Genomic DNA, 25,950 nt, shown 5'->3' with positions numbered 1-25,950 from the left:
GCTGCCAGTTACGAAGAAGGGGGAGGTTGGGGGACCACCTGCCCCTGCAGCTTTTCCGCTGCCAGGACTGCCCCAGCTGAAGGAGTCAGCCTGGGAGCTGTCAGCAGTTACGCTGACAGCCCTGCCAGTAGCAGCAGCCTGGCTACTGGCAGCATTGCCGCCTGTGAACCCCTTGAAGTCCCTGTTTTTGGCTCGGGACTTTAAGCAAGACTTTTGGGATTTTAAGGGGGGAGGTGGCCGTTGAGGCCATGTGTGCTGCGCACAAGGGGGGTATATGTGGCAATGTGCCCTGCCCTTGTGTGCGTTTCTGTGTTGTGTGTAAATGTTTGTGTATTGTAGTTGGTACACGGGATATAAATGGGTGTGTGCAGCTCAAGGATTTAAATTGTATAATTATATTTAGGCACGGGATTGCACATCACTGCACGTGCATTTAAAGTATAATATGTGAGCACGGGGTTGCACGTAATGAATTCACGTGCTGGGATTCAAGTGAATAATTAATTAGTAATTGAATCCCAGCACAACAGTATATATAGAGACACATAGCACTCACTCGGGGTTGGGTATTCGGTGAGTGGAGAACGGGATTGGAGACGGAGCTAAAGTTAAATTTAAAAAGAATAGATAAAGTATCTGCTCACCGTGTTTGTCTGTCTAGTCCGTTTTGTTTGTCTTTTTGTTTTGGCTCAAGTGCCGTGTCCTGTGTTTTTGTGTTCTCTTGTTTTGTTTATTAAATGCTGAGCACAACCAAGTGCTCAGCGTCACCAACCTCGCTGTCTCTGTTTGTCTGTTTCTTCCGGGTCTGACGTGTCACCACTCAGCCAGCCTTGTGACACTGCACACATGTGCCACTAACCCCTCCAGCTCATTCTGAACATCTGTATAGGAATAGGAAACACACCTATTCTATTAATGTGCAGGTGGTTTGTAATTGTGCACAATTTAGCACTGCACCAGTGACTAAACTAAATAAAAAAGGACAGTATACATTTGGCTTATGCATTTATGCCAAATGTGTAGCTGGTCCCTTGAAATTCATGTAAATGAGAATTGACTGTCCTCCTGTAAGTATCATAATTTGTCAATGTGGCACCATGGTCTGTTTTGTGTTAATTGTCTTGGCTACTAAGTAGGCCAATTTAAAACAATAATAATAATAATAATAATAATAATAATAATAATAATAATAATAATAATAATAATAATAATAATAATAATAATAAAAACTTCTAAAATCATTTAGTTTCAATTTCAAATAATATTTTATTCGCATTGTACACCAATGTGTAGGTCTACAATGCAGCAACATGATTTATTTTGTGTTACCGGTAGCCTAGGGTAATGAAAAAAATTAATTTAGGTATTCATTTGATTTTACTACTGTATAGGCCTACTGTAGAGATTTATATTTTTGCATAATGTAATGTGCAACCTACCCAAAACACATTAGTCGCAATTATTTATATTTAAAATACATTGAGCACTATATGTATGTGTGATCTTATTGTATTTTTTTAAACCCAACATCTCCTTATGTGGGACAAACATATCCGGTTTAGCAAGGGGCTACCCTGTATGATTATGAAAAGCTTTTTGATAGACACACATTTTTTATTTTGGGGTGAAGGTGGGGGCCCCACTATAGAATCTAATGGGATTAAACTGCCTTTAATTATTTATTCAAAAAAATGTCGCAAGACTCTTGCAATGCTAGAGATCTCGCTAAGATGATGCAACAAATATTTAAATGAACATATTTTCTCTTAGTACATACGACAAAATGTATACTTTGCAAATTGTAGCAATGAAAAAGCAAATTGCGGTATGTTTGCGCTGCAACTGGCCCATCTTAGTACACCTACCCCTCAGTTTGCAGACTTTTTTTTGGTAGGCCTAATTAGGTGCGGATTTAGTATTTATCATTCTCTGTAATATGAGAAGCTCAACTGAGAATTTGGATCCTAAGACCAAGTAATTACAATTTAAATGCATATGAATATACCAGTAAGGGGTTGCCAGATATATTTGTAACTCTTATATTTCTGAACAGGAATCAACCAGTGTCTTGAAATGTGATCATCCAGACAGCTATTTTGCTTTGCTATATGGTTAACACCATATAAAATTTCAGCTTAAGCCCCACCTCAATTAAAATACAATGACACCCACCTGCTATGTTGTAAAACGAAAATGTTATCATATCGTAAGCAAACAGTGTCCCAATTTGTCTGGTGTAAGCATAGCCAACGTCTGCATTTTCAAGCTATTTGCAAAAATTAACTAGCAGCAGAAAGACCCCTTTTTTGGTCAGCTACTTCAGTGTTACAATGGGCTAGTTTCCTCATTGCTTTAAGTAGCAGTGCCCCACATATATTTATAGAGCTAATAAATATATATTTTAACATTGGTTTATAAGTTTAAAAAACACACTAATCCTTAGAAATGAAGCAAACAAAAGAAGCAGGTTTGATAAATACATTTATAATTAACATTGATGATAAATGTGTGGGTGCGCGTTAGTTTCTGTAGTTTCCGTTTCCATATTCTTGAAATGACTTCTTTGCACAGAAATGAAGAATATTTAAACCACATTATACATACAATTTAGTTCACAAATAAGTGTTGAAACAATTAAATCAGTAATGTTGGTATAAAAAAATGCATGGACTTGTTCTTTTTGATATAAACATATACTGAGCATCAAAAGAAACGTATCATGTATATTTGAGCATCAAAAGAAACGTATCACTTATATTTGAGCATCAAAAGAAACATATCACTTATATTTGGATAAAATTCACTAGCAGTGACTTTTTATTGTGCTGATTAACAATTGACATCACAAAGATGCTGCAAAATGATCTGTCGATTTTGGGCAGATGTTGTGACTCTTGGTCTCCCAGTTTGTGGTCTGTCATTGACAGAGTGTGTCTGGTTATACCGTCTCGCCAGGTTTGAAATTGCTGGCTGTGAGCACCCAAGACGGCGATCCACAGTGCGCTGCCCTGGTCCAGCCTCCAACATGCTGATTGCATGAAGGCGCTGCTCTCTTGACCGACATGGCATATTGTTTTTTTTTCTGTGATTTTCTTTATTGCTTTTATTCAAGCTTACAATTCAACAGCTGAAATCACTCCATATCCTGTGTCCAATCAACTCTCTCACTAATTAGGTGATTAAGTGCATATGCTTCAGTCATAGTCACTCAAGCATGTCATGGTCAAGGATGAATGATCGAGTGATTAAAAAGAACCAAACATTTTGTCAATGTCCATCATTTATATACCTTATTTTTTTCGAAAATAAATGTGTTATAATAGTGATAAGTTTATTTTGATGCTCTTCACGTTTGCCAAAATACTTATCAATAAGTTGCATACTCATACAGGCCTTGTGGCAGGGCAAAAGCCCTGCACATGTAAATAATGTATTGTTGTGTATATGTAAAGTTTCAAAATATTGAAATTAAGTGTGTACTAGATAAGTTGTGAATTTAAGTTTGGCAGGGATGGGGTTAAACCTATCTCTGCCAAATCCATGTGTGGAATGTGGCTGGATCTTAATTGACTAATCAATTAAGCCCAGCCACATGGTATAAAAAAGGAGCTGGAAAGACTTTTTATTTTTATTTTTTTGTTCTAGTTCCAGCAAACTTGCAGCCTCACAACTGTGTGGAGAGCCAGCGTGAGTGAACTGTGTAGGGATTCATTTAGGGGATTCTGCTTTAGTGTGTCAGGGAGTAGGATCTGGAGCAGCGCTAAACCAGTGTTTGGCAAACTTGTTTTTAGCTGTTTTCCCACTGTGTTTAGTTTTGCATTGTTTGAGTTATTATTTTTGATTACAACATGTCTATGTATGTCCTCCTGCACTAGGGCTATCCTTGCTGGTAGCCTAGCGGCGGCCACCTGTCACTGCAATTTTGTGTTTGTCTGAATAAAACCTGGATGCCTGAAAATAAAAATGTTCAACGTTTCTTTAAACAACAGCCCATAGATGTATTTATGAAAGCTTGAATGGAGCTAAAACACAAGATTTTATCATATCGTTTTGTGTTTTTTTTTTTTTAACTTTAAAAATGTATTGTTTTAATATGTCAAAAAGTTCAATTTGACTTCCTGGTCTTGCTGTGAATGCCAGTTACCAACAAAACAAACTAGTTGCAATAGCTGGCCATGATACAGTGTTTCTGCACATGCTAGAAATAAGCAGTAAAAATGCTTTAGCAACCAAGCTTAGTGTCATTGCCACACAATGTATTACGATTTACAAGTGATGGGTGAATGTTTGTTATTTATGATGCCAGGTGTTAATAATTATTGCTGATTGCTCCTTATGACATACAGTTTCAGATAAGCAGTATTCGTGTAAACAGTTCCTTGTGTGGAATAGATTGAAATAAGAGACATAATACTATAAAATACTATGAAAGGCAAAATAAAGGACTAAGTTAAAACTAAATAAAATAAAAAGAAGGTAGATGAATACATCTATATTGTCCCCAGTACTGTCCGTCGTACCCCCTCCCCTCCCCTCCCCCTCCCCTCCCCCTCCCCCTCCCCCTCCCCCCAGTGGAGCTTAGCTCATGTCTCAACGTTCTGTCATGCATTTTACTATCAAACAGCCCACGTCAGAATGATTTTAAAAATAGCAACGGTGACTTGCTATTTAACATGGCTTTTTCTCAACAACAAAAAAACCTGCAGAATTGTCTACAGCCCTATATTTGCCCTGAAGCAAAATTGTGTTTGAGTCTTAGTACAAAGACACTTTATTTTGTGCAGATCAAATATTTTTTGTTTGTTTTTAGAGGGTAATGTATTTTTCAAAATGTTGTATGAGCAACATTATCTATCTTCTGCTACAAATTGCAAATGTTGAAAATCTGGGCTGATGTTTTCTTTTACAAAATAAACACTTAAGTGTTCTTAAAGACATAGATTACAATCACGTACAGACACAAATGGAAATCTACAAATCTGTCATTTTAAACAGTAAATATGTGTTATATGGTTAGAATGGTCACTTAAAATATTAATGAATTTAGACATTTAAACTGCCAATATATTTTATAAATAAATAAATAAAACAAACATTGATCCCATTTCATATTTGGTCGCATCATAATTTGCTTGTCTTTATTTTAATAATAAAAGTGCTTTTTTGTAGTTTGCAACAGACATTTTTTTTTAAAGATCTGATAGTCCAGCGTCATTGTTGTAAACATTTAGCTTCATGGCCAGTTAAATGTTCTTCCAATGATCTGGTAAAACTTCTGATTAAAAGGGTGAAAAAACTTGCGCAGTTTGGTAACAACAGAGGGATCCACGTCTGGGTGTATTCGCCCTTTGCTACCTGCCAGGCACTTGTTAAAGACAATGTTAAATCGCAAGCAGTAAAACCCTCTGGTGGCATTGAAGTACAAGTTAAACTGACTAATCCTTGGGGGGAGATTTAAGAATTGCTCCACAAGCTGAAGCTCTGGCAAGGGATCCGTTATGAGCCTGTCTCCGTCCACGACATGAAACTGTTCGACGGGAAAGTATTTGAGCCACTTCTCTAAATGTTTTGTGTAAATGCTGGTGCGCACCGCCTTGTACTTCGTGTTGACCTCACAGGTGTTGGGGTCGATGGCTAACTTCTCAAATTTGTAGTAGGTCTTATTCTTCCTTTCCTTGCCCTCCAGCACTTGTGTGTAATCAGAAACGGCTCTGGTCGTGGGCTCCCTCACGATAAGAAGCAGTTTGATAGATGAGTTCATTTTAAAGATTCGTTCTGGGACTTCCTCAGTGATGAAGTAGGCAGGGCTTTTCTCTATGGTGATTTGATGCGGGTGAGAAAAGGGCATCTTCCCTTTGTACCATTCGATGCCCTTGGCGTAGTTGGGGTCGTTATCAAAGAAGTGGACCTCCTGGGAGGCTTTGACCACAGCTGGGTGCAGGTTCAGCATCTCCAGCAGGGCTCTGGTGCCCCCTTTCCGCACTCCAATGATGATCGCCTGTGGGAGCTGCTGGACCAGGTTGTGAAGTCGAATCTGTTCCATCATGGCGTTGCCTTTCCTAAGCTCGTGCAGCAGGCCACGCTGGAACTGTAGGGTGCGCAGGGGGATTTGCTCAGAGATGTGGGAGCCTGACCGACCTTCTATGGGGCAAATAGGCTGGAGCCTGTCAAGCAAAAGGAAATGAATAAGTGAAAGAATTAGACAGCATGTGTCTTGTTAGAGACCTTGGATTCAGATTCCAAATTTATTTCATTATCTCTGTCTCTCTTTTTACATATTGATAAACTGAGCTGGGTCTTTACACAATTCTAACTTCAAGAGGTATTTTCAGATTAGATGGATTTCCCAATGCAGCCAATGATATTTCCATTTTCAATTCTTTGGTTAAACTTGTTTAATTTTTTAGTTGCCCACAGTAATACATACTCAGTAGTGCTGAACTGATTAATACAATAAACAAATATTCAATGACAAATGTTTTGACTAGAAGTCTTTTTCAATGTCTTCAAGAAACATAGTCGAGACATTTGTCATTGAATTTCAGTTTCTTTTAGCATTTCCATTTTTGTTGAGACATTATCCAGTGGGTGTTGGGTATTTTTTGGTGAAATGACTGTTTGCATGTCCTTGAAACAAATGACTAAATATGCATTTAAGCTGAGACTTTGTAAGCTTGCCCCCATCTAATCACGAAGCAATACCATTTTACAGTGCAATGTTGTGGCAGGGCTGAGGCCCTGCACAGGTAAAGAGTGTTTTTATATTGTTGTTTCTTTTTAATTTTGTAAATGCAGTTTTTTACAATGTATAATGGTTATTAATTAACCCTGGTCACATGCTATAAAAGAGGAGATGGAAAGACATTTTCCGGTTCTCAACAAGCTGGAAGTAAAGGTCTATGGATCGGCTGTGAACCCTCGGGAGCTACTCATTATCACCGTCTGTAGACCGGGATAACCACAACTTTCAAGAATATGAATTCATTTAGAGGACTTTAATCCCACACAGGTATACAATGGTGTGTCCGGAAGAAGGTTCCCTGCAGCGGGACCTCCCTTACAGTAGGAGACACAATTTAAACGTCCAAGAACAGTAATGTCTAATTAAAGTATTAAAAACACTCTCCTTTCAACATTCTGATTTCATAACAGTAGTGCACTATTTAAAAATATGGGTCTCTACAACAATTTATTTGACAGCACATTCAATTCAGTTTCTGTTTGAGGTGCAGTGATGCCTTCAGAAACAGATCCCATTCCACATGGTCTGTGACTCACTCTGGGTTTCCAGGTTCTCGTTGTATACTGGACTGCTACAGTGGTGGATTTGGAAGAGTGTAAACCAGGCCCAGACCCAACAGCACTGCAGATGTATTTTGCACCTGTACTGTATTGGAATCGCTTCAATGTTAAACCGAATGTAAAGCAGAGGTCATTTACAAACATGTCAACCTGAAGAAAAGATGTGTACTGACCTATCCAAGCTCCCAACTCTGGCAACTAGATACAGGAGACTTCCAATAGCAAGGCTGCCTAGCACAAAGAGCTTCTGTCTCAGCAACGCCTGCTGTTTGAATAGCATGGCCCTCCATCAATCTTCAGGACTGCGTCTTCAGCCTGCAGGGAGCAGAGCACATAAACCACTAATCACCACATGGGAAAGACAGGCTAATGTTTATTAACAGACATTCAATCAATTCCTACAAGTGATTAAGCCACACTTGCAAAATCTTTTAAGGCACTCTCTTGCTATTAACCAAGATGCTTTTAGTAAGATCCATGATCTAATGTAATTATGTCTATGGCAACTAGTCCCATGTGAGTCCTGTTGATATAAATGTAGTTTCCCCTCTATTGCTATAAATCTACAGTGTACAATACTGTTTCTGTTTAACATCAGCCTAATACACAGTGAACAAAAGGGTCAAGTGTCTGGGCTGCTAAAGTTGGTAACGCCACAAGATTCCCCAAGCTATTTACTCCAAATTGTTATGAGCACTTTTTTTTTTTTTTTTAAAGAAAAAAAGTCCCTATTTATTTTAAATATCTATTCTAATATACAATACGGGAGTCAACACATCATCCTGGCATATATATATATATATATATATATATATATATATATATATATATATATATATATATATATATATATATATATAATCAACTGTACAATTCAATCAAATGGGTTATTGTTCTTTAAGGTTAAAACCATGTGATGAGACATTGGTAATATCTATAAATACTAGGAGTGTGCTGATACTCGTACTGGTCTTTAAGAAGTATTTATCGGCAGGTATTATATAAATCCATTCATTGCTGCCGTATGGCAGTGTGGAAGGAAAATGTCAGTGCCCCGGATCAGAGGACGGTTTTCTTGCTTTGAAATCAACACATTAATAAATGGATTATTTAATACCTGCCGATAAATACTTATTAAAAGAAATTCCGAATATGAGTGTCAGCACAGCCCTAATAAATATGCTGAATCACATTGCTTTTCTTTTTTTTTTAAATTTAAAGCTATAGTTTCATCAAAATGGGTTTAACGTGATTTTTTTTTGAAGAGCAAAAGATAAAACCTAAAATCCAGATCCCCTCCTCATATGCAGGTTAAAATAGGCCTACATACAGTTAGAAAGAATAATGACATATATCACAAAAGCAAAGTTTAAGCCTGTATAATGTACACACGTTGTTGCCAAAATGCACACTCGTCTAGAGCTGCAAATGAAGTATTTTTTGATTTGTGGTGGGCCTACGAAAACAAAGGAGATGATATCTTGGCAATTTTCAATTTTCAATGGTGTGATGAAATGTGTTTAAACTACTGTAGCTAGATAATAAATAAATAACGCTCCAGAACTTTAATACATGAAAGCACAGATTTATTTGTTTCGTTTGAAGGATGCGCCAAGACACATATTATTGATATGTTTTTTTTGTTTTTTTTTAATTGCCATAGTTTCAATGTCATTGATCTGTTAACAAAATGAACATTTCATTCAACCTGCTTGCACTCGCCCATAGCCAGCAGGGGGCAATGGATCACTACTTATCCACAGTGTGATCCAGGGGTTTTTTGTGAACTAAATGACATCAGTATTAAATAATACTTTCGTGGTTAGATTATATGCATGATTAAATTTAAATATGAACCAGGATATGATAAAGAACACTAGGGCATTCCTGCTCTCATTAGTGTCACATTATAAAGAATGTTTAAACAGTAATATATACACAGTATATATATACAATTGTAGTCAAAGTTTACATACCCCAGTGTAATGGAAATTTATAATTTCTAGAAATTTCTCAAACAAATTATAGGAAAAATCTTTTGCAGCACAAGCTTTGCTTTTGTGGATGAGGAAAGAAAGTTACAAGAAATAGATGTCTACAATTATTTATTTCAGCATATTTTTTTTGCAAAACTCAAAAAATGCTAATTCAAAAGTATTCATACCCTGACAATGAAATTAATATCTAGTTGAGGCACCTTTAGCAATAATAACCTATTTTTAAACGATTAGGATATTTGTCAATGAGATTTTGGCATGATTCTTTAGTGATTTGTGACCATTCTTCAACGCAAAATTGTTCCAGTTCATTGAAATTCTGAAGACTTCTCTTGTGCACAGCCTTTTTCAACTCATACCAAAGATTCTCAATCAGATTTAGATCGAAACTTTGACTAAGCCATTTCAGAACCTTGATTTTATTCTTCTTTAACCATTCTGAAGTAGATTTTGTGTGCTTTGGATCATTGTTGTGTTGGAACGTCTAGTTGCGCTTTAAACCAAGTTTTGTAGTGGAGGGTTTCAGATGATTAGACAATATCTTTTGGTATGCTATGGAATCCATTTTTACCATGTATTGAAACTAAATTTCCTGTGCCATTAGAGGAAAAACAGCCCCACAGAAGGATATTACCACCTCCATGCTTGACAGTAGGTATGATGTTCTTTTCTTTGTACGCCTCACCAGACTTTCTCCAAATATAACGACTATCAGCATGACCAAATAGCTCGATTTCTGTTCCATCACTTCACAAAACCTTTGACCAGAACTCGTACCCATCATTCAAATGCCATTTTACAAACTTGAAGCGATTGTCCTTGTGACGTTTTCCTAAGAGTGGCTTTTTCCTTGGCCTGCGACCATTGAGACCTTCACCATGCAATACTCGACCTATGGTTGAAATGGAAACCCCAGTCTCACTTGCAGCCAGTTCACTTTGAATATCTTTGGCAATCAATCTCAGATTGTTATTAACCTTCCTCACAATTCTTCTACTTGTTCATGGTGAAAGAAGTTCTTGATTAATAGAAACAGTAGTTGAAATTGGGATACTCAAATGCTTGGAAACCTTCTTGTATCCTTTCCAGTTTTATGACAATAAATAATTTTCTGCCTAAGGTCTTCAGATAACTCTTTACTTTTTGCCATATTGACTTATTGGTAATGACAGCATCCTATGCTAACCCTTGTATACTCTCTAAGAATGTTCACCTACAATCCAGCGTTTTCTAGACTTTTCTAGAATTAGGTTCTGCAATATGTCGGGTATGTCATTGGTACAGAATCATTTATAAAACCCTAATCGGGAAATCACCCCTCTATTTAAGTTAATTATTGACTATATTGGTCTCCTATTACAACCTTCGATTCAGCAATTTGATTAGTTTAATTGTACCTTGTGTTTTTACTGCTGTTGGGCATAACTCATTCCAATATGTAGCTGCTCAAGATTGGAATGAGTTACAATCAAGGCTTAAACTCCCTGGTTTTATCTCAGAGGGTGCTTTCTTTTCTAGACTTGAAGCTTTTTTCCTTGTTTCATGTGCTTGTCAGAGCAGACACTGATTTTATTAGTTTTTTTTGTTTTTTTTCGTATTGCTGTAATGTCTCTAACTGTCTGTGTATTGTTGTTTGTTGTATTTATGTTGCCTCTTGGCCAGGTCGGCATTTTAAATGAGAACTTGTTCTCAATGTCATTACCTAGTTAAATAAAGGTTTGAATTGAATTATCATATTGAAATTTCTAGCACCTTGTAGACAATACTATCATTGCATCAAAGGGTATGAATACTTTTGAATTAGCATTTTTTGAGTTTTGCAAAAAAAATGTTGAAATAAACAATTGTATTTCTTGTAACTTCTTCCTCATCCACAAAAGCAAAACTTTTGCTACAAAAGATTTTTCCTAAAAAATCTTTTTTTTCGAGAAATTTCTAGAAATTACAAATTTCCATTGGGGTATGTAAACTTTTGATTACAACTGTGTGTGTATATATATATATATATATACTATAATACTATATATATATAATATAGTATTTTTCAATGTGTGCAGTTATCAAACAGAAGCAATGCTGCCTTATGAAATAAAATACTGATACAATTGGAATGTTATCACTTAGAAGTATCAGAAACAAACATTTTGTCCTTAGGCCTATACCTTATTTTGTGGACTGCCGGTTTGAATTGAAATGCTTTTCATTATTTTTTAGTGCCTATGACAGGTCAGGGATTCATAGATCACACAAACCAAAGCGTCTATCAATTTATAGACCATCACAGGCTAGCATAGCAGCTAATAAGACATCTGAAATAGTACCACTGCTTTGTACTTCTAACTTACTGCAGCTTTCAACCTCTCCTTTCACTTATTCCCTCCAAATGTGAGGGTTCTAGACAACTTCTTTCCATAAATGTTGATATAATATTCGTGTAATAATGTGTTCTGTTGTCAAATACAGTTTACTGAATCACTGTGTACTGTAGCCTGCAATAAATGGAGTGAGCATTGTTATAGGAGCGATGGGAGAGTGAGAGGGAAGGTGATAGTTTGGGATTTTGTTAGGCTCATCAGTATTTTTATACATCAGCTTTATTGCATTCAGGTTCAGTAACTCAGCAAACAGACTGTCTGCAATATGGGTGAGTAAGCCCTTGGGAGTTATGTACTATATAAACAACTCAACTCTACAGGGGACTTTTGTTTTATTGCTTTTCAGGAATGTGCTGTTTATTACAAATACAACAAATACAAATATATATATATATATATATATATATATATATATATATATATATATATATTATGTAGTAAAATAATAATAATAATAATAATAATAATGTAATATCTAAACAGTCGCTGTTTTCTTTAAACTCATAAACCTGCTCTAATATGGACCTCTTTCTAATAAGGACTTCTTTCTAATATGGGCCTCTTTCTAATATTGAACTCTTTACAGTTTCATTGTTATGGTCTTTAATGATGTTTGTGATGTTTAGTGAAGTGGATCAATAAATCGTCCCTGGGGAGAAACACTGGCAGTATCAATGTGTAGATAAGGGCGGCTGTATTTAGATCTGCCAAGATCTGATCATTAAAAAGACTCAATGGGTTGAATACCTCAGCTAATTCAGGTGTCAGTTCCACAGACCTGTATGTCTTTAACTAGAGGACCATTTCACTAGTGCCCCTCCAATGATGAAGGTCTGGTGCTAAACAGCCATGACCTCTCAGGAATGATTACACACTACTGTTCCTTTAAAACACTTTTTACAAAGCTGTCCTATGAACTGCAGTGTTGAGACTGGAAGTGCAGATTCCTTGTGACTAGGTCTATATATTACTACATTTCAAACCAGTTTTGACAGCGTATTTCGAAGTGATTCAAAAAATAATACCATCCATTTTTGTCTTGGGACTCCAATCTGTTTTTGGGGGCTTGATGTATTTGTGATATATTTTAATTATTTCTTGCATTTTTAAATGTTATACTGTATATTGAGTCTGCCAGAAAACGGATTAAAAACACACAAGCAAATAATTGTTTTTTCTATACAGATGATGACAGCAGACACATAAGCAAACACTTTTATTTATCCTTAAGCCATGCTCTGTTTTCTAACCCATTTGCTGTTAACACCCACTGTGCACAGTTGAGGAGAACTCAAATCCTAACCACATTTATAGTCCAACATTGGTCAGGCCGTGGTACTGAACCTGGAGATAATGGCCTGACAGTGGCATTGCCTGAAGGGGTGTTAAATGAAATCTCTTTTATTAAACTGTGGTTCAGCTCCCTTAATTACTGTACAGCCTCTTTTCCACAGACAGAACCTTACCCATTCTATATTAAAAGCCCGACTAAAATTATTTAATATTAAAGAGTAAGAGCTTCAAATATATATATTTACCAGGGGGTGTAGGCTTTGAAATCTTGTCTATCTGAGTGCAGTATCAAAAACCGGTGTGCAAAAAAGAAATCTTGAAAAATGGCAGAGGGTATTTCTAAAGACCTTGGCAAAAGAGCAACTGGAAGGTATGCCCAATATTCACAATATCTCTGAATGAAGAACAAAAGACTATAACTACAACATTGCTCATCAGGGCTTTTCTCTCACAGCAGTACTCCCCCCCCACCAACAAGCTTCACAAACTACTACAGGTTTTAAGCTTCACAAACTACTACAGGTTTTTAGGTCGGCACGGGTACCCGAAAACCCGGGTACCCGTCGGGTTTTACATGATTCGACGCTACCCGGGTATCTTTTTACTACCTGGGTTTCGATTTATTAATTTGGGAATTTAAAGAAAATGTAGAAAATATGACAATACGGTTGTAAGCGCGGGTCTCTGGCCGGCGTAATAAAGACAACATTAAAACAAGTTTTTGCATGAAGCCTTTTCTTAACTGATAGGATATCAATGTTTTACAGAAAACAATAACACACAGCGAGCGGCAAGTACACCTCAATAATAAGAACTGCAGAGACTATTCTTCTCAGGAACTCAATCGGAAACAAAACAACATCCTGTTGGGTTTATGTCAGTGATAACTCAGTGATCCATTAATAACTGTGTGTCTTCCAATAGGAATGCTTTATCTGTAGTTATTGCACAGATATCGTTTCTTACCAAAAAGATAAAATAAGTAGCCTTTATTTAAAAATAAATAAGTAAATAAATCAAAATTAAATAATGTGGCACACATTAAGTAAGTGTGCTTCCTCCTTTGAATGAATCCTTCTTTGGCAGAGTTTGTAAATTCCGTTTTCTCCTGCTTGGTAAAGGAATTCCACCCAATGACTGAATTTAGTGGTGATCAGGAATGGCACTTCAATGTTAACCAGACAGATGCACATGTCTCTTTTGCGACTGCCATCAAAACCACCTGGCTCAATTTACGGTAGCTGTTGCAACAGTACATAACGTAGCGGTGCTGTACTACTGTTAGTTTTAAAACTGAACATAACAACCATGTGTGGCAATGTGGTTTGCAGTGCGCAGGTGTAAAGGTGATGCGGTGCTCAAGTAATGACAAACAACAACGTTCACTGTGCAATGAAGTCACAAACACAATAAAACATTATCACTGATTACCAATGTTAATCCAGACGGAAACACAGATGTGAGCTGTGTGTGCTTAACTATATATTCCATATTCAATGCAGTGGAAAGGTTGCAAGTCACTCTGCCTAGCAATGATGTCAGACAGCAGTGACGTCAGACCGTTATGTTTGGGGTTCAATTTCTGTAAAACTAGGATCCCCCAAAATATATTAATACCCCGTTGCACATCTATACCCCCGGGACTATGTGCATGCCGAGCGTGGCTCCTTAATTTGCTATAGTTTTTGAGATACAGGTGTATAGAAAAAGCATCTTAATAATTAAAAAAAAAAATGAAAAACAAGTTTTACTTGTTTTTCTGCCCTTTTGAGCTGGTTGTAAAATCGACTTGAAACAGGACCTTCTTCAAACCTTAACTATGTCTGCACAACCGCCCTGTCTGTAAATAGTGTTGGTGTTTATGTGTTTGGTGGTAGTTGGCAGGGATGGGGTTAATCCTGTCCTTGCCAAATACATGTGAGAATGTGGCTGTTCCCAAATGGGATAATTGGTGCTAACTGGCAACAGCTACATGCTATAAAAAGAAAACTCAAAACTCCATTAGGAGAGACTACCAGGGAGCTGAAACCAGAGACAAGGTCTAGTGTTTGAAACATACTTGAATAAATGTTGTTTTTATATGACTGGTAAACAGCTGTCTGGTATAGTTTAGAACTGAAATGTTTAGTTAGCACTCCTGGAAGGAGTTAGGTTTTGATTTTGTTTATTTTGTTTTGTGTTTAAAAATAAACACAGGCCTGCCTTGTTTAAAAACCTACCTGTTCTTGTGGAGTGCTGTTCCTTTTACACAAAAAGACAAGTGACAATGGTCCTGCATGTGGCAAGTGCACCCCGGTGGAGAATGCGAACGCCTGTCACCTATGGTGGAGAATGCGAACAGTTTCTTCACACAAGGAAGTCTTTTGTGTTTAAAAAAAAAAAAAAAAAAAAAAAAAAAAAAAAAAAAGGAAACTGACTGGTGCCATTGTGGACTACCTGTGCCCGAGGAGGTAGACTACTTACTGCAGTTTTATAGTCTGCCACTCCAGAAGCAGGCCCAGTTCAGGCACCCCCACTACCATGGCTTGATGGCAAGATTGAAAGCCTGAGAAGACTGGAAGACTGGCTGTCCCAGCACCTACTCGCTGGCTCAATTTGTGTGTATTGTGGTGATCCCAGCCACCACTGGAAGGACTGCCTGGATGACAGTTCAAGAGGATGGTGTGGACTGTGTGAGCATTTTGGGCATCAGTGGCGAGAATGACAGTGAAATCAGAGCTCCTGATACAGAAAGTGCTATCACTAATGCCCGTGAAGGAGGAACTGCCGCCCAGTGTGCCAGTCAGGGAAGAGTTGCCTGCCCGGCAGCAAGCACAGGAGCCCGAGTGTCCATCGCACAAGAGGGGGGAGTCTGAGTGTCCATTGCCCAAGAGAGGTGAGGCTGAGTGTCCACTGCATAAGAAAGGGAAGCCCAAGTCTCCAGCTACTGAGGAATAGCCACACCAGTGACCAAGGGAGATCTGCACCAGTCTCCAGTGACCGAGGGAGATCTGCACCAGTCTCCAGTGACCGAGGGAGATCTGCACCAGTCTCCAGTGACCGAGGGAGAGCCGCACCAGTCTCCAGAGTCAGGGGACTACCTGCTGCTCCCACCTCCACCACTAGAGGGAGCTTACCTGTTGCTCCAGTCTCCGCCTGCAGAGTTGCTGCCCCCTCCTTGGCCATCGCCTCCCGAGGGTCCACTCCTGCCCGCTTTGCCACTGCCCGGGGATGCCTGCACGTCCCCGTCCAGGGATGCCTGCACGTCCCCGTCTGGGGATGTGTTGTTACTGCAAGCGGCAGCTTTGTTACCAGAATTTCTGTGGCCGGACCCAAGAAGAGGGAGCCGCTGGCTACAGACAAGGGGGGGAGGTGAAAAGACCACCTCCACCCATAACAGTTTCACTGCCGGAATACGGAGGGCCGGAGTGTCCCGTGCTGAAGGCAGCATTACTGCTGCCACCGCCACGGCTGGAGCTGCCAGCCTTTCCGGCAAGCGCACCCCGTTTTGACACTAATTTTTATTTATATATATATATATATATATATATATATATATATATATATATATATACACACACAAACTAATAAGCCAAAGTATTTTTTTCTTATTTGCAGTCGATTTGTCCTGGTTGAAGTTCACATAGGAGAAAAAGCTAAATACAAGCCACCATGATCAAGTGGGAACTTAAATAAAATAAAAAAATAAACTGTTCTTCAATTAATGAGTCTATCAAACAGATTATTTTTTAGCATGTTCTACTCCAGAGGCGCTGTTGCTAATTATTCCCTGTTGTCTTTCTTTATTCAGTAAATATTACTCTCAAAACAATACTGCTGGAATGATACTTTGGTAACACTTGCCCACTTCCCCTGATTACCCTTAACAGTAAAGCCATAATATCAAGAATGTACAGAGAAATGTGACTAGTCCATATTGCAGCTGAAACATTAGCATCATGTAAGAACAAGCAGGCACCACTCTGACAGAAATATTGAGTATCCATGTTTCCAATATCTTTAGTTTTCAGCATAGGGGTTACTATAAAGAGCTTTTGGTACTGTAGGATGATACCAGTGGGAACATATCAATGCTCTCACAATGATAATAACCAATACATAATGGCAAGCCGCAGTGCACCACTGCCAGTGTGCTACCTTCTCAGGGCCACTGTGAATTACTTTTCTTAATGCAATGTGTTGCACTGATAATGCCATGGTTTGCTGCAAGGTAATTATATTGACAGCACTGTTTATAATGATATCCCACTGGTATTTTTAAAACTTTTCTGTAAGGGATTGCTGATTATTCTCTAACTCATTAGGATGTTTGCACACACTCCTAAAATAACAAAAAAAAATGTTCTTTTGCATAATTTATTTTGTATCTCGATTCTATTTAACTATAAAAGACAAGAAAGAACCAATTACTGACTTATGAGCTTCGATTGAAACTAAACAGATCCCTGAAATAAGGACGTCATAATTCATTGGTTTTGAATTCTGAATTATTTTTATCTTCTGTGTTATTCAAGTTTTACAGTGTGTTTTAGGACAATCGTGCAACTTAACATTTTTGTCACAGGGAAAATGTACAAAGTTGTTTTTCTGAAAAAGATGTTAAATGTTACATAAAACTGCTTAGAGAGCCCTTGAAATAAATTCTGCAGTTGTTCATTTCTAGTTTCTATGTGTGTGCTACAAAAGGATTTGTGCATTATCTTTTTCAACACAGTTACAATTAAAAAAAAGGCAACATTCCTCAGTGGGTTTGTTCTGAACACCACCACGACTTGCATACAATGACTGATGAATCGGTTCTGTGAGAGAAAAAAATAACTTGTCCTGTTATCCAAAACCAGATCATCTGAGTGCCCTCAGCAAAAAAAAAAAAAAAAAAAAAAAAGTGTCTTGAATAATTCAGCACTATTCAGTTTATTATTATTGATCTGTACTGTTTAGCTCGGGTCTCTGCTTTGAGACAAATTCTCATGAGTTCTTCACTTTAGCCCGTCTATCTTGTGATATTATACATACATTATTTATTGCACCTGCTGCTCTGCCATTGTATTGGACTGTCCTCTGGCACCAGCATGTCTGCAGCAGAGCTTTATTCATTTGTGCATTAGTGGATCTCATGCTTGAGAGAAATCAGTTCAAATTGAATTTTTCCTTCATGTAGCAATATCATTAAATGGATTGATGTTTTATAGTACTTAACACTGAATCAGACTTTGGGTAGAATATTATGCAGTCTTTAATTTAGTATAGCCTCTAGTCTTTAACTACTGTAAAAGGGCTCATTGTAATAAAACATGTATATGCAATATGATAATGGACTGAATAACATGTGTTTTTTTGTTGTTTGTTTAAATAGCTAAATTTAAATTATTATAAATAGCGGTGTGACTCAATGTCTTTTAATGGTATTTGTAACATAATGGCCACGATCTAAGTGCTTTTATTTCAGTCAGAAAACTGTTCCCAGTTCACAGCATGGTAATGCGATAATTTGATTCTTTTGACATTGTTTACATGCACTCCAATCCAACACTTCTAAGCTGAGTCCATCTACAGAAGGTAGCTAAATTGGCTTTGGTTGTACTCAAGGGATAGCAGTATAACCCACTTTCCCCTACCTGAAGTTGGTTCCTAGTGTAGTCACTAATGAAAGGAAATTGTATTTTCTTCTTTATAACAGCTTTCCAGAAACAGTCCAGTCTTTCGATAGAGTTTTTTATTACCTCAGTATGACTCGCACAACCCCAGAATCGAAGAGAGACACCCCGACACAACCCCAGAATCGAAGAGAGACACCCCCACACAACCCCAGAATCAAAGAGAGACACCCCCACACAACCCCAGAATCGAAGAGAGACACCCCGACACAACCCCAGAATCGAAAAGACACCCCGACACAACCCCAGAATCGAAGAGAGACACCCCCATACAACCCCAGAATCGAAGAGAGACACCCCCACACAACCCCAGAATCGAAGAGAGACACCCCCACACAACCCCAGAATTGAAGAGAGACACCCCCATACAACCCCAGAATCGAAGAGAGACACCCCGACACAACCCCAGAATCGAAGAGAGACACCCCCACACAACCCCAGAATCGAAGAGAGACACCCCCACACAACCCCAGAATCGAAGACAGACACCCCCACACAACCCCAGAATTGAAGAGAGACACCCCCACACAACCCCAGAATCGAAGCGAGACACCCCGACACAACCCCAGAATTGAAGAGAGACGCCCCCATACAACCCCAGAGTCGAAGAGAGACACCCCCACACAACCCCAGAATCGAAGAGACACCCCGACACAAACCCAGAATCGAAGAGAGATGCACTCACACAACCCCAGAATCGAAGAGAGACACCCCCACACAACCTCAGAATCAAATATTGGCCCTCATTCACGAAAGGGCACTAAGTGTATCTGTAACGTGCACATTAAGTAGTGAGCCTAATGTGCACAATAAATCTAAATTTACTGTCCTATTTACTAACAGAGAACACATTCATTTACATGCACACTATTTGGCTAATTTACATACCATAGCGTGCACACTACATGTATTGTGAGTAACAATTTAATGTGCATGATAATGTCCAAGACTTACCCGTGACCACCGTGATATAAAAAGCCCCAGCAGTCCAGGTGTATCTTTTGGTCAGTGGCTTATTGTGAAAGGTGGAGGTGGCTTACATTGACCAAAAATGAGCGATCAACAGACGCAGCTCTCCACAGGGGACAGACAACGCAAACTAAAACAGTACACAGAGGAGTTAGAATTTCTAGTGGGGGAGGCAGTTTTAAATTATAATAACTTGTCTGGTCCAGTGTTTTATTTAACTACTCTATTATATGTACCAATGAAGAAAATTATAACATTAATTCACGGTTAATATAACCTGTTATTTACAGGTAATTATCACTGCTTGAAAAATGTAAGTAATGCCTCCATGATGCCAGATAGATTTCAGACCGGAAAAATAGGTTTAAATAGTGCGCCTATCAGTGGTTAAAGCCTGGTTTCCAAACAAACTAATTATCACTCACTTTAAGGTGCACACTACGATTATCGCCCTTTAGTAAATACGGTGTGAATAAAGCTCATCTCATTATTCAGAGCGGGGGGGGGGGTGTCTCATTTAAATACATTCATTCATTACTATACCAATCACATATTCATACTGATTACCATAGTGTGGCACAATAAAATGAGTGTGCGCCATAATATGCCCACTATTTCGCGCGATAACACCGTGTAACAAATTATTTTTTTTGGGGTTCCTGGGTAGTAAGTGTTATTTCCTAATTGCTTATGCCTCAAAAGTATAGAAAATGGCTATTATTCCCCACAAACTTTGCTTTTGTGACCAGGACAGTGATATTTTGAAATTTACCTATTTTCCAGAACATTCCAGATAGATTCAGTGCTGAGTAAAACTTGGAGTAACTTCTAGAACTTTCTAGAACTTTCCAGTAATATAAATAGTAGTATAAATACAGGGGCCTTAAGCCCACCAGTTCAATTTAGTTCCAGCTGCCTAAGTGGATACATATCTGCATTTTTCTGAGATGGCATCAAGGTCATAGGAGACTTCAAAATGGTAGCATTCCTGATGGGTCTCCAAGGCTTTACCAAGTTTCCCTGCTATCTTTGCCTTTGGGACAGCAGGGACACCAAGGCGCACTACCACAGGCGGGACTGGCCACAGCGGACCGAGTTCTCTGTGGGGAGGAACAATGTCAAGTGGGAGCCACTGGTGGACCCCCGGAAGGTGCAGATGCCACCACTGCACATCAAATTGGGCCTTATGAAACAATTTGTCACAGCTCTAGATAAGGAGTCGGCAGCCTTCAAGTACCTTCAAGACTTCTTCCCTAAACTGTCTGAGGCAAAGGTCAAAGCCGGTGTCTTCGTCGGACCACAGATAAAGAAGATCCTGGAGTGCAATGAATTCCCCAAGAAGCTCACTAGTAAGGAGAAAGCGGCTTGGAACAGCTTTGTCGCAGTGGTTCGGAGCTTCCTGGGCAAGTACATGGGAGCGTACTCAGAGGAGCAAGGCGAGCGCTTCCACCAGGATATACTGGACTTTGAATGCCGCTACCGATGACAGTATAACGAGAACATGATGGGAGACTACATTTGGGGGCTGATTCGTGAAAGTGATTTACAGTATAATCGTAAATCTTGAAAAACTACTCACTTCTAAATCTTTTGTAGTCATTTTTGTATTACTTTAGTATAAATACATATTAATTTGGATTCATATGTTGTTTTTTTCTGACTTTATGTGAACGAAAAGACACAAATTCGCCAGTTTTCTCATTGGAAATAGGTACTTTTCAAAATATCACTGTCCTGGTCACAAAAGCAAAGTTTGTGGGGAATAATAGCCATTTTCTATACTTTTGAGGCATAAGCAATTAGGAAATAACACTTACTACCCAGGAACAAAAATTGTGTTACATAGTGTAATCAATACAATTGTAATAGTAAATACGGATATCATGAACGTGCACACTAATTGCAATTATGGTGCACCATAATGTTTAGTGCCCTTTTGTAAATGAGGCCCACTGTCAATAACTCATGCTAAATAATGTTTTATTACAAAAACAGTTTTCCAGATATATGGAAGAATATATGCGATATAAGCCAAGGTGTTGAGGTATGTCTGTTGAAAAATACAGTATATCAACAAATTAATATATAACATGGCCTGACATACTGGGAACAAAAACACCAAGCTTATTGTCAAGGAATCAGACTTTTTTTTTTTGAGTAACTGTTTTTAATGTTATTTCTTGCTCATATTGAGGAAGAAAAGTCATATAGTCCTTAGTTGTTCTTCTAATTTCACATTGACACCAGCAGAATCAATTACCTCTGTTACATCACAATGTTGTACACACTTGGCAGTGAAACAGGCAATATTTTATATGGAATGACACAGGTCTGTCACAGTATAATCAGCCATATGTATTGCAGAGTCATTGCTCACTTTCATTTTCCAGATTTAACTAATCATCAGGAGTCTGATTTTCTGGAACCTCTACCAACTAGACATAAATACTAGACATAAAACACATCTTAGCATTTGCTTTCTTGGTGTGTTTTTTTAAATATTTTTCATTATGATTACTATTTCTGCTGTCACCTCTCTCTCTCTCTCTATATATATATACAGACGTGCTCAAATTTGTTGGAACCCTTACAGGTCATTGAAATAATGCTTCATTTCTCCTGAAAAGTGATGAAATTAAAAGCTATTTTATCATGTATACTTGCATGCCTTTGGTATGTCATAGAATAAAGCAAAGAAGCTGTGAAAAGAGATGAATTATTGCTTATTCTACAAAGATATTCTAAAATGGCCTGGACACATTTGTTGGTACCCCTTAGAAAAGATAATAAATAATTGGATTATAGTGATATTTCAAACTAATTAGTTTCTTTAATTAGTATCACACATGTCTCCAATCCTGTAATCAGTCATTCAGCCTATTTAAATGGAGAAAAGTAGTCACTGTGCTGTTTGGTATCATTGTGTGCACCACACTGAACATGGACCAGAGAAAGCAAAGGAGAGAGTTGTCTGAGGAGATCAGAAAGAAAATACTAGACAAGCATGGTAAAGGTAAAGGCTACAAGACCATCTCCAAGCAGCTTGATGTTCCTGTGACAACAGTTGCAAATATTATTAAGAAGTTTAAAGTCTATGGAACTGTAGCCAACCTCCCTGGGCGCGGCCGCAAGAGGAAAATCGACCCCAGATTGAACAGAAGGATAGTGCGAATGGTAGAAAAAGAACCAAGGATAACTGCCAAAGAGATACAAGCTGAACTCCAAGGTGAAGGTACGTCAGTTTCTGATCGCACCATCTGTCGCTTTTTGAGCGAAAGTGGGCTCCATGGAAGAAGACCCAGGAGGACTCCACTTTTGAAAGAAAAACATAAAAAAGCCAGACTGGAATTTGCTAAAATGCATATTGACAAGCCACAATCCTTCTGGGAGAATGTCCTTTGGACAGATGAGTCAAAACTGGAGCTTTTTGGCAAGTCACATCAGCTCTATGTTCACAGACGAAAAAATGCAGCTTTCAGAAAAGAACACCATACCTACAGTGAAACATGGAGGAGGCTCGGTTATGTTTTGGGGCTGCTTTGCTGCGCCTGGCACAGGGTGCCTTGAATCTGTGCAGGGCACAATGAAATCTCAAGACTATCAAGGCATTCTGGAGCGAAACGTACTGCCCAGTGTCAGAAAGCTCTGTCTCAGTCGCAGGTCATGGGTCCTCCAACAGGATAATGACCCAAAACACACAGCTAAAAGCACCCAAGAATGGATAAGAACAAAACATTGGACTATTCTGAAGTGGCCTTCTGTGAGCCCTGATCTGAATCCTATCGAACATCTATGGAAAGAGATGAAACTTGCAGTCTGGAGAAGGCACCCATCAAACCTGAGACAGCTGGCGCAGTTTGCTCAGGAAGAGTGGGCCAAACTACCTGTTAACAGGTGCAGAAGTCTCATTGAGAGCTACAGAAAATGTTTGATTGTAGTGATTGCCTCTAAAGGTTGTGCAACAAAATATTAGGTTAGCGGTCCCATAATTTTTGTCCATGCCATTTTCATTTGTTTTCTTACTTACAATATCATGTTGAATAAAAAATCAAAAGCAAAGTCTGATTTCTATTAAATATGGAATAAACAATGGTGGATGCCAATTACTTTTGTCAGTTTCAAGTTATTTCAGAGAAAATTGTGCATTCTTCGTTTTTTGTGGAGGGGTACCAACAAATTTGAGCATGTCTGTATATATATATATATATATATATATATATATATATATATATATATATATATATATATTACAGGGATAATATCTATATTTACTCTGTGGCCCATGCTAAGTCAGATGAAATATTCTCTCATAATGCACTAGAGCCTCATTATAATGCTAAATACTGTATTCATCTCTACAAGATAAATCTGGCTAAACTGAGACAGTAAAAAAGGGTTAGTAATTGTGTTACCAAGAGTTCAGTTCCAGCATCACTGCAGTCCCAGAGGTTATCACTGCAATGCATCTGAATTATTATTATTATTATTATTTATTTCTTAGCTGACGCCCTTATCCAGGGCGACTTACAATTGTTACAAGATATCACATTATTTTTACATACAATTACCCATTTATAAAGTTGGGTTTTTACTGAAGCAATCTAGGTAAAGTACCTTGCTCAAGGGTACAGCAGCAGTGTCCCCACTGGGGATTGAACCCACGACCCTCTGGTCAAGAGTCCAGAGCCCTAACCACTACTCCACACTGCTGCCCTCTCATAATTATGGTTCTCTAATGAAGTAATACTTGGTTTTCAATTTCCTTTGGGTCATGGGTGGCAAGATGCTATTCAGTAACTACCAGCGCAGTGGTCCTCATAACACAGCCCACAGCTCACACACCTCCCTCTCTGCTATATGCAGTTAAACTCTATGACCTACATGATTGGTGTGAAAAGCAGTGTTGTGTTTGTTTGCCAAGATAATCATGATAGTTGATTTCTACATAACAGTCCCCAACAATCTTGCAGTTGTTCTCTGTGAGAGGGTACTCCCCACCCCGGTGCATATTATGTTTTGTGTTATTTTGTATTAGTTGTATTATTTAAATGTACTGTTTTGTGTATTTAAAACACGCACGTGTTCACTTTATTTTGTGTTTTGTATGTTTGTTTTGGCCCACATGCTGTTTTGTTTTACAAAACTGTTTTGTTTAACAAACCTTTTATTTTGTTTGTTTATAATAACCAAGCAAGCAATGCATTCATATACGCAGTCTGCTGTTGATTTTCATTCATTTCCTGGTCTGACGTCACCCCACAAGCCAGCTTGCCACACTCTCCTACAGTGTTTCTTTTCCAAACCTTTAGGTGAATGAAAGGCTTATCTATTTATTGTTCTTTTAAGTGCAATTCAGAGTTACAAATATGAACATACCCAGTCAGCGCTTTCATTTTGCAGATTCAGATGTCACTATAAATTACTGACCATAAATGTGCAACGTTCTGACAATTAAATTAACGGAAACTGAAAAAACTTACTACTGACGTGCATGTCCCACCTGATGACCACTGCTGGAACTCTTCATAAATGACTCCAGTGGAAGACCTACCTGTAATTTTACTGATGAAGTACCCTTTAATAATATACCCCAATAATTTGCTAACTGTACACTGTAATAGTTCATAGGCTCATGAACTAGTATGAGATCTGCTGTGGTCCGTGAAGTCCTACCATGCGGTTGTCATGTGACTTTAAACAGTGTGCCTGTCTCTCGCTGCTTATTAGATGTCATCCGACTGCAACAAAAAGAAAAGCAGCAAGTAAACAACTTAATCAAAAACCCTCTTTATAAACACCAAGACCTTATACAGAAACACACCTTGCTTGGAAATGTAAAAGGTACAGTAAACAGCTGCCTATATTACAATGTGCTGCATGCAAGTAAAAATCATTTAAACTGAATAAATAAAAAAAAAAGTTTATATTTATTTCAGAAAAATACTTTGGATGCCTTTATTCCCTCATTCCTTCGGCTAATTTAAATGCATATCGGGATTATTTTATTAGAAATCCTACACATCCTTTTTTTATGCTATAATCTAGAATGTGCATTTTTCACCAAACAAAACTACCCTCTATGATTTACAATGAAAATCCCATTTGCCATTTAAATGCATACAGGAACTGAAGAGGTTGTTTTGAGCAGTCAAGGGAAGCCTCCACTGCAGGGTTGACTCAGTTTTAGTCTGTTAATAGGCTTTCTGTCAGTTTCGATGGTAGGAAAATTGTGCTGTATATGGTTGGAAAAACAATCACCATAACCCAGATCAGAGAGGTCACAACCAATTGTTTGAGTGCAGCACATTTATCATGCTAAATAACCCATTTCCCAATGCCATGAGGAGGAATTGTATG

General features: G+C 38.2%; 1 protein-coding gene across 1 annotated transcript in view; it reads right to left on the bottom strand.

The window, feature by feature from the left end:
• Positions 1 to 2,464: 2,464 nt before the first annotated feature.
• Positions 2,465 to 25,950, bottom strand: part of LOC117403312 (heparan sulfate glucosamine 3-O-sulfotransferase 5) — an 86,020-nt gene continuing 62,534 nt past the window's right edge. The window contains exons 2-3 of the mRNA XM_034005372.3: positions 7,476 to 7,617; positions 2,465 to 6,164 (exon numbers count right to left, since the gene is read on the bottom strand). Of these exons, the coding sequence (XP_033861263.1) occupies positions 5,234 to 6,164; positions 7,476 to 7,582 (1,038 nt within the window). The 5' untranslated portion in view covers positions 7,583 to 7,617 and the 3' untranslated portion in view covers positions 2,465 to 5,233. The remainder of the gene's footprint in view (positions 6,165 to 7,475; positions 7,618 to 25,950) is intronic.

This window comes from Acipenser ruthenus, chromosome 5 (genome assembly GCF_902713425.1).
Source record: "Acipenser ruthenus chromosome 5, fAciRut3.2 maternal haplotype, whole genome shotgun sequence".
Classification (NCBI taxonomy): domain Eukaryota; kingdom Metazoa; phylum Chordata; class Actinopteri; order Acipenseriformes; family Acipenseridae; genus Acipenser; species Acipenser ruthenus.
Note: the sequence above shows the minus strand (reverse complement) of the source record. Positions and strands in the feature narration are given on the sequence as shown.